Source organism: Ascaphus truei, chromosome 2 (genome assembly GCF_040206685.1).
Source record: "Ascaphus truei isolate aAscTru1 chromosome 2, aAscTru1.hap1, whole genome shotgun sequence".
NCBI lineage: Eukaryota > Metazoa > Chordata > Amphibia > Anura > Ascaphidae > Ascaphus > Ascaphus truei.
In genome coordinates, this window is record NC_134484.1 from 362153490 (window position 1) to 362166509 (window position 13020).

The 13020-nt window shown below is 45.6% G+C and overlaps 1 protein-coding gene across 4 annotated transcripts in view; it reads left to right on the plus strand.

Annotated features, from left to right (window-relative positions):
* Positions 1-13020, plus strand: part of UBE2E1 (ubiquitin conjugating enzyme E2 E1) — a 70773-nt gene that overhangs the window by 5398 nt on the left and 52355 nt on the right. Inside the window, exons 2-3 of one of the 4 annotated variants that reach the window (XM_075586940.1) lie at positions 5213-5397; positions 11907-11957. In XM_075586940.1, the coding sequence (XP_075443055.1) occupies positions 5231-5397; positions 11907-11957 (218 nt within the window). In that variant the 5' untranslated portion in view covers positions 5213-5230. Of the gene's footprint in view, positions 1-4950; positions 5398-6707; positions 7154-11906; positions 11958-13020 lie in introns of those variants that run through there. The other 3 variants (XM_075586941.1, XM_075586944.1, XM_075586943.1) reach the window with 3 other exon arrangements.

Below are 13020 nucleotides of genomic sequence, written 5' to 3' on the forward strand. Positions count from 1 at the left end.
CAGTGACACATGGAGAGGGGAGCAGTGACACATGGGAGAGGGGAGCAGTGACACAGGGAGGTGAGGGGGCAGTGACATAGGAGGAGAGGGGAGCAGTGACACAGGAGGTAAAGGGGAACAGTGACACCGGGGAGAGGGGAGCAGTGACACAGGGGAGAGAGGGGAGCAGTGACACAGGGAGGAGAGGGAGCAGTGACACAGGGAGGAGAGGGGAGCAGTGACACAGGAGGAGAGGAGCAGTGACACAGGAGGAGAGGGGAGCAGTGACACAGGAGGAGAGAGGAGCAGTGACACGAGGGAGATGGGAGCAGTGACACAGGGGGAGAGGGAGCTGTGACACAGGAGGAGAGGGAGCAGTGACACAGGGGAGAGGGGAGCAGTGACACAGGGAGAGGAGAGCAGTGACACAGGGAGGAGAGGGGAGCAGTGACACAGGGAGTAGAGGGGAGCAGTGACACAGGGAGGAAGAGGAGCAGTGACACGAGGGAGATGGGAGCAGTGACACAGGAGGAGAGGGGGCAGTGACACAGGGAGGAGAGGGGCAGTGACACAGTGAGGAGAGGGAGCAGTGACACAGGGAGGAGAGGGGAGCAGTGACACAGGAGGAGAGGGAGCAGTGACACAGGGAGGTGAGGGGAGCAGTGACATAGGGAGGAGAGGGGAGCAGTGACACAGTGAGGAGAGGGGGGCAGTGACACAGGGAGGAGAAGGGAGCAGTGACACAGGAGGGAAGAGGGGTGCAATGACACAGGGAGGAGAGGGGAGCAGTGACACATGGGAGAGGGAGCAGTGACACAGGGAGGAGAGGGGAGCAGTGACACAGGGAGGAGAGGGGGGCTGTGACACGGAGGAGAGGGGAGCAGTGACACAGGAGGGAAAGGGGTACAGTGACACAGGGAGGAGAGGGAGCAGTGACACAGGGAGAGAGGAGGCGGCACAGAGGGGAGAGGGGAGCAGTGACACAGGAGGAGAGGGGTGCAGTGACACAGGGAGGAGAGGGAGCAGTGACACAGGGGAGAGAGAAGCAGTGACACAGGGAGGAGAGAGGGAGCAGTGACACAGGAGAGAGGGGAGCAGGTGACTGGGGAGAGGGGAGCAGTGACACAGGGGAGAGGGAGCAGTGACACAGGGAGGAGAGGGGAGCAGTGACACAGGGAGGAGAGAGGAGCAGTGACACAGGAGGAGAGGGGGCAGTGACACAGGGAGGAGAGGGGCAGAGACACAGGAGGGAGAGGGGAGCATTGACACAGGGAGGAGAGGGGAGCAGTGTCACAGGGAGGAGAGGGGAGCAGTGACACAGGGAGGAGAGGGGAGCAGTGACACAGGGGGGAGAGGAGAGCAGCACCCTGACACAGGGAGAAGAGGGGAACAGTGACAGGGGAGAAGGGAGCAGCACCCTGCCACAGGAGGAGTGGGGGGCAGTGACACAGGAGAGAAGGGAGCAGCACCATGACACAGGGAGGAGAGGGGGGTGGTGACACAGGGGGAGCAGGGTATTCCCTTGACACCCGGGGCAGAAGCTTACCTCCTAGCTCTGATCTAGAAGAAGAAAAAGTCTAATTACATTTGTTTGATCTCTGCTCAAGTAAAATCTTAGAGCAGATCAGGTAGGAACAAACCTGCCTCCCTCATCCTAATCTTAAGAGGACCGAGACTTCGTTCCTTTTAATGATGCAGACCATCTATAGTACCTATCTACAGGATCCTATCATTTATCCAAAGGGTGCAAGACACCTTACCCTATGGCAATCCTAAAGGAGCAAGGCCCCCTACCCTACAGTATCCTGCCATAAATATCATATAGGAGTAAGAGGAACACCCTCCTATTTAAGCAGGAGGCACCCAATACCCAGCGTGTTCAGCATGTTTTACAGCAGCAAGACCCTTTTCCCTATAGTGATCCTACAGGAGCAAGAACCTTCTATGTACATGGACTCTGCAAGGTGTCCCCCTTTCCCAATACATCCTGATCCTGGGAAAGCAAGGCAATCCTATGTAGTAATCCTACAAAGGCCATGTTTTCCCTGTCCCCATATCCTACAGAATGGGGAGACTCCCCACCCCTATCTCCTTCTGATTCAACATAAAGCCCCTCCCCCACCCTTCATGAGCCCACCAAACATCCTTACTTTACAGGCTATCTATGAAGGATACTCTGCTCACTCTGTTCCCATGAGACTAAAACTAGCTGTACACTCTCACTTTAATCTTAAAAGTCGCTCGTTTACTGTAACTTAACCCTACAGCCCCCTCTCACACTAATTGTCACCGCAGAAGCTTTACCACACCCTGAACCTACCGAAGACATATCTTAATCTCATACTAAAAAGAGCCATATTCCCTTTGTCATACTGACCCTAAGTGTATAAACTCCTCCTCCGTCCCCACCTATTAACCTTTATCCAGACTAACAACTAAACTAGCTAACAACAACTAGTCACGTAAACTCTACAGAGGACAACTTCTCATCCTACATCTTTGAAGGACCACAAAGAGCTGTAAGCATGGCTGAGATTCTGTCCCCATCCTTAAATCATCTGGCTTCCAGTGTTTGATCAAGTGTGCCCTCTCTCCTCTGCCTGATGCGTGTGTGTGTGTGTGTGTGTGTGTGTGTGTGTGTGTGTGTGTGTGTGTGTGCGTTCATTTAGTGAGCATGATATAGGTAACCATTACACTGCCAGAGGGGGCACAACATTGATTTATAATGCACTGCTGGCCCCTCTAGAACCAAAGGGACCAATTTAATGAATTATGGGACTGATCTGAAATTGGAATGAAGAGAAATACAGTTATAAGTAACATTAGATAGATTCTTGGATAAAGAAGACAAAAATAGCTATATATATATATATATATAGCCAATTGCTAATGGATTGTACCCTTTATATTTCATCAGTTGCAAACAGATACTATTTCCCTAAGCCCTACGATCATGCTTTGTATTGAAGGGTGCAATCACATCCTTGCCATCTGAAGCAGTGACTTCCCAAAACTTTTTAAGGGTTATTTATTAATGTCTACCAGCTGCAAAAGTAATTATGCCTAGTGCATTATTATTGCAGTGAATGTTCCCCACTTTTTCAGCCGAGAGACTTTGATAAATGACCCCTTTAGGTTGTCTTCCTTTGTGAAGTACATATAAATAAACATAGTTCCAGATAATAGTTACCAATAGGGTACCTTATTTATTCTTAACCTTCATTTTGATATCTAGCAGTGTCTTTTGTTCAAGACTTAGGCTTTGTCCCCGCTGGCGCTGAGCGCGCTCATGCTTGGAGAGCTCTCCAAGCATGAGCGCTGGGTGGCCTTTACATTTTTGCAAGCGCTCGCGGGGGGGGGACGCTGCAGGGGAAGCAGAGCAAGTCACCTCGCCAAGCGCCGCCCGCTTAGCGAGCTCAGCGCTAGCAGGAACGCAGCCTTATAAACTAATCTGTTGGCATTTAAATCACAAGCAAAACAAAAAATAAGTCGCACGACAGTGCATGTAAAAACGCACAGGGGGTTAGAAGAAAACTCTCTTAGTCGGTGGTCCCATATTTAGTGCTGTTTATTTCAGCACTAAATATGGGACTATGAAAAGATATATTGTTTCTAAGGACTCCTGCGTTTCTGAATATGCCAGTGTGTTACTCCTGTTTTTTGCTTGTGTTTGGGCCACTCTACCAGGCATGGGCCACTCTATTTCTGTGTAGCACAAAAACATCTTATGATACATGGGAATGCAAATGACATGGGAAAGGTTTTTTTAAGCTATAAAACCACACTGGAAACTTTTTGCACAGTTTAGTAAATCTGGGTGAAAGTTATCGTTCTGGGGAGGATACGTATACATACATGTACACACACACACACACTGTTCAGGAAAAAGGAACCCCGTTCGTTTTTCATCATATTTTATATATTTCTCTCTGCCCCAATTAAACTTTGCACAATTGTAGGTCTGTTATGTAGATAAGAAGCACATTGTTGACAATCAACTGATGTTTATTAAATTTATGCCACTGTATTAGGTCTGCAGTAGGTTCATGTTCATTAAACGAGAAATAGGAGTTTTTCCTTTGTAGGTCATAAATGTGTTAAGATGTTATAATCTAATTTTACTGTAAAGTTTGAGTTCAAAGTATGTGTTGAAAATGTCCTCCTGCTGAAACGCACTCCCGAAGACGAGAACACCACTCTCTGATTATATAATCGATAATGCGTTGATCCAGCTGCTCCAACTCCTAAGGATACGTCGTTTTACAAGTTCATTTTTCCTAGTCCTAGTCCTCCTAGTGACCATCCTCTCAGTAAACGTTTTTGACCATAATCCTTGCTCTGTCTCAAGCATTTATCGTATTTATCTTCTTCGCTAAACACCATTTTGTACTTGATGAGGTCATCATGCTATCACCAATTCAAGGAATATTTATTAGATTATCAAATAATTCTTAAATGTAATAATCTACTTTGACAGACCTACAATTGCTCACCTTTTCATGAAAATGTTGTGATTTTTCTGCAAGATATGGCAAAAAAAAACTAAAAGGGAATTTCTGAACAGTGTATACACACACACACACACACACACACACACACACACACACACACACACAGTAATTTATTAATGTCTTTATGCTGCACAATAAAAAAAACAATAGCATCAGCTTTGATCAAAGGACAAAGTGTTCAGTTACTATTCATAGGATTGTATTTCTTTAATAAATGATGTTGCAGAGCTGGGAGATAAGCAGCCTCACAATCCTGTATCTTTGTTGCAAGTTTGATCCCTACAGTATGACGGTCTTACAGGCTAGAAGTTAGCAGACCAAATACACTTAAAGTCACTTTGAATCCACCCAGAAACCTATTTTTTTTCCTCTCCCCTTTTAACCTCTTGGATCCTCCTTTGCATTTAAATCCCCCATTACCCCGCCTCCCCCCCCCCCCCCCCCCCCCGCCTCGTGTATAGGAAGAGTGCTGGGGTGTGTGAGCTGCTGCAGACAGGAGTCTCTGCATTGTGTGAGTGCAACTGTTTGCAAGCACAAGACAACTGGGGTGGTAACAACAAGACATGCATTTCAACACTGCTTCCAAGAAATAGCCAGAGGCCAGAGTGGGCTCCACCGATGAAGCACATTTGAAATCCTTTCGTATTCTTTTTTTTTGGGGGGGGAGGATATTGCATCTGGTCACCCATCTCCTCCTCCTCCTCCTCTCTGGCTTGGTGTAGGCTGTGTGTGATCTCGCTATGTCGGATGACGATTCCAGGGCCAGCACCAGCTCCTCTTCCTCAACCTCTTCCAACCAGCAGATAGAGAGGGACCCGGGCCACGGCAACATCTCCAGCACCAAGAAGAAGGAGAGCAAAGTCAGCATGAGCAAGAACTCCAAGCTCCTGTCCACCAGCGCCAAAAGGTAAACGCAAACATGGGGAGCTGCCCTCCTCCTAGCACTCGGCGCAAGGCTGCCAGTCTCAACATGCTTTGTGTGCAAATAGGGGGGGGGGGGGCATGGCACGAATCAGCTGGAAGGGATAGCACCCCCCCACCCCCAAGCCTGTATGTTAACATGATACCAGAGGTTCCTTTGCTAGAGCACTATCCCCTTTCTCGTGCCATGTTATGCTTTTACAGAGACCTCCATCACTTAAGGTGTGAAGCATTGAAAACCCCCTCCCCCCTCTGTTTACCACCCCTCCCTCTGTTTACCACCCCCTCCCCCTCTTTTATACAACCCCCCCCCCCGGTTATACCACCCTCCGCCCTCTATTGTACCACCCTCCCCCCTGTTATACCCCCTCCCTCCTCTGCTATATCCCCCTCCTCTGCTATACTCCCTCCCCCCTCCAGAGCCACCACAGGGGCCAAGTAACGCGCCGAATGCTGTTGTGTGCAACGGAGGGGTTACTGGGCCCTGGAGGTCATGGTGACTGAAGCAGGCGCATCTTGTGCATAGCGAGGCGATTGGGGTATTCAGGGAGCTATTTTATAGCAGGTGGGGTATTTTTTTTATTTATTTTTTTAACCGTGTGTCTTAAAGGACACACGGAATGGGTGTTTTACTCTGTCCCGTGGGGGACGCGAGAATGTGAAGTAATATTAATAATACACGGAGAGAGAAGAAGGAAAAGTGCACAACAAATGATCCACTTCCCCTTTAAATTCGCCCTCATCCAGCTCAGGGATCCGGCGCACGCGCTCGCAGCGAACACCAACAGTGCGCGCGAGCAGTCCTCAAGCGCACGCCTCTTCTGCATATGAAGTACCCGCCCCCTCCATGACATTTGCATGTCGGCGCCCCGCCCTTTCGTCCCCCATCTCATTTGCATGTTAACTTCTCGGGGCTCCCTGGCGGGCCGGGGTGCCAGGGCGCGCCCCTGCCGCACTGAGCCGGGGTCCCCGTGGCTCCCTGCGTTGGGGAACCGAGGGGAGGGGCGAGGCAGGAGACCCCGTAGTGAGGGAGGCGGTTTTAAGGGCAGAGGCGGCCATGTTGTGGCCAGCCAGGATGAGGAGGGGGCAGTGTGACCGGCTTCTCTCTTGTTCATTACTCCCCTTCTCTCAATAAAATAGCACATTTGTCACCATAAAGTGAGAAGTGGAGATGGGAGATATATATCAAAATAATAGATATCAATGTGTAGGGATTGGAGCACACAGATAGTATAGACATGGGGTGGGTAAACTGGGGGGGTGCAAGATTTTCCAGGGGGGTCGTAGCGGTTACAGAGGCCCCGTACTCTTCCCCATGGCATTTAAATTAAATGCTGGAGGGTCGCACGAGGCCTCTGCAACTTCCCACAGGCTGCGGTCCCAGTGACTGCCACGGCGTGCGCTGTGCGAACAAGCACCGGCCCCCCAGTCGCTCAGGGCCGAGTACATGCGTCGGCGCACATTCAGCAGCCGCGATGTACTGCAAGATTCCACACACTCAAAAAAATAGTGTGGAACGTGCGACGGAGCCGTGAGGGCGAACCAGCTGCGTGAGGTGATGGCCACGCCCCCGCACAAACCCGACCACGCCCCCTCCCGTCGCAACCTCTCCCTCCTGAAGATCGCGGTTAGCATGTGTCACGGTGATGACTGGGACCGCAGCCTCGGGCATTTGACGCTGCAGGGGTCACGTGCCATTGCCAAGGCAACATGACCCTGCGGCAAATGACGCCGGAGACAAGGTTAGGAGGGGGATGACCAGGAGGGGGGAAAGTTTGCGCACCCCTGGCATAGACCAGACTACTGGGGAGGGTGCTGCTATCAGAGTACCTATAAGGTACTATACAAAAATAACAATTGGCTAGGCGCACCAAAAATAGACAAAAAGTGTCTTTTATTGGACCAATGTTTTGGCTACCCTCAATGCTCCAAAAGGTAGCCGTAATGTTTGACCAATAACATTTTTTATTTTTTTTGGCATATATTAGGTGTCCATTTGAGATTATATATACACACTATATCTAAACTAAATCAGTGAGGTTTTAGACACACTAAATCAGTGAGGTTTTAGACACACTAAATCAGTGAGGTTTTAGACAAAAAATATACTATAAAGGATAAGTACTGGTTTTTTTTCCCCCTTGAAGTCGGACGCCATGATTATTGGATTGCTGAGGCTAATATTCGTGAAACTGGCCTCATATCTGTCAACTCTCATTCACTGAGTATATTATGCTTTATATTAAGGAATTCCTGCCTAGTACAGAAGTTAGCAAAGGACAGGGATATGTTTAATAGGTTGAATGTGGCTGAGACCTCTAAAGAAAAAAATCAACCCTTGTATAAGTGTTTTTCAATAATTGTCTTTCAACATCTGTTTGTTTGCAAAGTCATTATGAAGCTGTTAGTCAAACAGATAAACATAAGTAGCTGATATGCTTACATTCATAAGTAAAAGTGAGGATTTGCGAATTTAGGGAAATGTTTGAGGACTAATAATAATAATAGGAAGGAAAAAAGCCTCTAGAGAGGAATGTGGAGCACAGCACAAGGACGGACAGCAGGACCAGCACATCAAGGGTTAATTTATTAGTATAGGGGGACACACCATAAAACCGGACAATCACCACATTATAAATCCCACTATTGGAAGCCATATAGGCAGTCACATACTCATGAACAGTCTATAAGGTTGACTGGGATATATATCCTTAAGAAGCAGTTTGTCCTCACTAATAATTCAAGCAAAGAATATGTATCCATTACATATGGGACCTGTTATACAATATACCTGTTCATATATCTGTTGCACCTTTTTGGACGGAAGTCCTGTTTTTCTAATAATAATAATATATAGCAGTGGTTCAAAAAAGAAAAAATGCCCACCAACTGTGTTCAAAGTGATAGAAATAATCTTCTACAGAAAGATATATTATTCAACTTCAAGTATAAAGAAGAAACAAATCTTAATACCAAGATCTTTCTCTAAATAAGTGCACCCATGTTGAAAGCAATTAGAACACAAACGTGTTACTAAAGTGAATGCGAGGAAAAAGTTGTGTCAAATACATACAGTAACCTTCAACAAAGAAATAAGGGTCTGCTGCTTGTCAAAGGGGATGGCTCGGCAAATGAACATAAAGAAAAAAAGACACGGCGCACGACTCTTAGTGGAAATAGGTAAATGATTATAAAATAACACAAAATTGTGATAATAGAGACACGTACAGAAATATCAGTTAAACAGGCAGGGCATGTTTAGGGTACATGTTACCGCTCGTGGATGCAGATGGCTTCGTGGACATCAGCTGCCGTCATCAACCTCCAGTCCGGATAGAAACGTCTTTCCACTCAATCACTTTTGAAATCCAGAGGATCCTTCACTTGAGATATTGTCTACGGGTCAGTACCCAAAAAGCAGCACGTGAAATGCATGCTCGATCGGGTTGAGATCAGGTGATTGACTCGGCCATTGCAGAATATTCCACTTCTTTGCCTTAAAAAAACTCCTGGGTTGCTTTCGCAGTATGTTTTGAGTCATTGTCCATCTGTGAAGTGAAGCGCCGTCCAATCAACTTCACTGAATCTGATCAGACAATATATCCCTATATACTTCAGAATTCAACCGGCTGCTTCTGTCTTCTGTCACATCATCAATAAACACTAGTGACCCAGTGCCATTTTAAGCCATGCATGCCCATGCCATCACACTGCCTCCACCGTGTTTTACAGATGATGTGGTATGCTTCAGATCATGAGCCGTTTCAAGCATTCTCCATACATTTTTCTTCCCATCATTCTGGTACAGGTTGATCTTAGTTTCATCTGTCCAAAGAATGCTGTTCCAGAACTGGGCTGGCTTTTTTAGATATTGTTAGGCAAAGTCTAATCTGGCCTTTCTATTCTTGAGGCTTATGAATGGTTTGCACCCTGTGGTGAACCTTCTGTATTTGCTCTCGTGAAGTTTTCTCTTTATGTTAGACTTGGATAATGATATGCCTACCTCCTGGAGAGTGTTCTTTACTTGGCTGGATGTTGTGAAGGGGTTTTTCTTCATCCACCACTGTTGTCTTCCGTGGACGTCCAGGCCTTTTTGTGTTGCAGAGCTCACCAGTGCGTTCTTTTTTTTTTGTCAGGATGTACCAAACTGTTGATTTGGCCACTCCTAATGTTAATGCTATCTCTCTGATGGAGTTACTTTTTTTTTTTTTTGCAGCCTAAGGATGCCCTGTTTCACTTGCATTGAGAGCTCCTTTGACCGCATGTTGTGGGTTCACAGCAACAGCTTCCAAATGTGAATGCCACACCTGGAATCAACCCCAAACCTTTTACCTGCTTAATTGATGATGAAATAACAAAGGAATAGCCCACACCTGTCCTTGAAACAGCTTTTGAGTCAATTGTCCAATTACTTTTGGTCCCTTGAAAAAGAGGGGGCTATATATTAAAGAGATGTAATTCCTAAACCCTTCCTCCAATTTGGATGTGAATACCCTCAAATTAAAGCTGATAGACTGCACTTTAAGCCAGTGTTCATTATTTAACTGTAACTTAAATGTATTTAGGTACACAGCCGAAATAACAAAACTTGTATCATGTCCAATTATTTCCGGACCTAACTGTGTGTGTGTGTGTGTGTGTGTGTGTGTATATATATATATATATATATATATATATATATATAGACCATACGATACCGGTTGCAACACGACATCAAGGGACAGCACGCAGGTAAGTAAATCATAGATTTTCTATATTTGATAGAAGACACAAAAACCGACGTTTCGGTCCCCCAGTGGGACCTTTCTCAAGGCACCACCTTGAGAAAGGTCCCACTGGGGGACCGAAACGTCGTTTTTTGTGTCTTCTATCAAATATAGAAAATCTATGATTTACTTACCTGCGTGCTGTCCCTTGATGTCGTGTTGCAACCGGTATCGTATGGTCTGCTATTGCTTTATGGGATAAGCACCAAAACTTATTTACTTGCATATGGTGTGCCGGCTGTGCATTGGATTCTATATGTGTGTGTGTGTGTGTGTGTGTATATATATTTATATATACTTGTGTGTATTACACGCGCACACTCACCCAGACACACATTAAAAGTCTAGCGATGAGCGGGTGAAACATGGCATGTTTGAGTATTAATAACAATGCAATTGGAGATCACTCGTTGCATAGCAGAAGGTAAATATTTTTAAGAGGATGGCAAAGTATTTTCTTTTAAAACGCCTCTACTGGAGCTGTGAAATGGATTGCAGGCACCACTAGCGGTTTACAGTTGCCTGACCATTGTAGATGAGCTGTGCAAGACAAAGTACCCATCCACAAAAAATAAAAACGCAATCTGATTAGCTCAAACCCAGTATCCGTGACTTCTTAGACTTTAGGGAGTGTCATTTATTAAAATCCTAATTCTGGGTTTTGTTGTTTTGAAAGATTGTGTGTCAAGTCATGGCTACTCACAGTGGACTAGTTTCTGGACACTCACACTGTCTGGCTTCCTCCATACATGCCATTGCTGGGAGAGAGACGCCCCCAGAGTCCTTTGGGGTCCATGACAAAGTGGGCGGTAGTCTACAACTTGAGTAACCTTTCTCTATGTCCTCAGATAAGACCAGATGTAAAATATTGATTGCTTCATTATCAAGAAACTGCACATTTTCCACCAAATAAATATGCATGCAATTCATTAGTATGAGAATGCACTGGTCCAAGTGTCCCTGTCATAAATGCCCCACCTGTTATGTTATGGCAATCAGCCAAGTGTGTTGAGAAGATTTATAGCACATGTCAAAAAAAATTACAAAATATTTCCACTTAACCCCAATATGTTGCCAGAGAGGCATGCAAGGCATTTAGCTCACTTTTTATTATCTGGTCTATCCGGCAAAGGAGGAGTTAAAACTCATTTATTTAAAAAGTGTTTTGTCACCAAGCAAAATAAAAACCAGAGAGCAGAGACCTCTTCCCCACAGAAACGCAACACTCCCTGCCTAATGATCACTTCTAAGACGGTCCTACTTACTCCATTTTCTTTTTCATTTCCACTTTTTCTGCCCTTTTTAATGATTTGTAATGTTTCTGATACCACTTCCTGTTTTGACATAGGCACCATATTGCGTAGGATCACGGGAGACCGGAGCCATCGGCAGCGTAGATAATTGCATTGCCGTGGAGGCAAGGAACGGCAGCATTTATTAAAACAAATATTGGGCAAGAGGAAATGCCCCTTTAAGTTTCACAGCACTGATAAAGCAAAACGACAACAGTCCTAAAATGAAAAGATGTCGGTAACTGTTATATACATCTACAGCAATGTTCCTGAAGTAGTTAGTGGTATAGCTACTACTGTTTCTGCTCTCTCCAGGGAAAACACAATGGCCACCTAATCTCGCAAACCACGTCATTGTTTTGTAGAGAGCAGGTTGATTTTTAAGGGTTTGCCGTCTAATTGACTCAAGGCTTTTTTGTTTTGTTTTTTTCATGCAGGATTCAGAAAGAGCTGGCAGATATCACTCTGGACCCTCCTCCCAATTGCAGGTTTGTCATTTTGTTATACTTTTCTGTTTAAATAACCTTTTGTTCTTTGACATTGTTGATTTGAATTGTTGCTTGGGTCGTGGGGGAAACCGAGCTTTAACCACTTAAATGAGGCATATTAAGCCCAGATGCCCTTGAAATGGTTCATTTGTTTGATACGTTTGTCACTTGTTACAACAGGAGGGAATACACTGTTTTCACCTTTTTAAAGGTACAAGTTAGAACTGCAGCAAAGTTACAAAGCTGTTGTGACCAAGTTCATCACGCTGATATTAGAAAGGGAGTTCCAAACATGTTTTTGCAATATCTTTTTATTTGCCATACTACTAAAGGCTTTGATAATGAGATATAATGGGAATTGAAGAGAGTGAGCCAGAGCAATGTGCAAATTTATATATATATTTATTTTTAATACTACTGCCTTTTTAATTGGAAGCATAAGCGCCCCATCCCACTTGGTCGCTTTGCTGCTTCAATGCCGAAAATATAAAGGACAAAATCTAGGTGTTTGTAGTGCTGATCGGCTGTTGGGGCTCAGAGGCGTAATTCACTTGGGCTGAACCAGGAGTGGCCAATTCCAGTCCTCAATGGCCAGGTATTGGAAATATCCCTGCACCAGAACAGGTGGCTCTATCAGTAGCTCAGTCCGAATGACTGAGCCACCTGTGCTGAAGCAGGGATATCCTGAAAACCTGACCTGTTGGTGGCCATTGAGGACTGGAGTCGGCAACCGCTGGGCTGAACGGACCATCTGCTTTGGTTGCAGGTGCCGCCTTCTATACCCTTTTTATATGTAATTAGGATGCCTTGTCAGTCATTTTAATGTTAAAAACACTGCGGGTGTTGCAACCATTGTGCTATCGACCTTCAGGACAGGGACTCCCTTCTACTGATCTATTTGCACTTATCACCGATTTGTGTCATTTCCCTGCTTTCTATACTTATCTACTGTATGTTAAGTGTTTTGTGTACACACTTGGCGCAATATATAAATAAATATATGCATACATACATTCATTCTTTTTGCTGCTAAAGTGGCTTCTCCTAAACCTTTGGCAGTGAA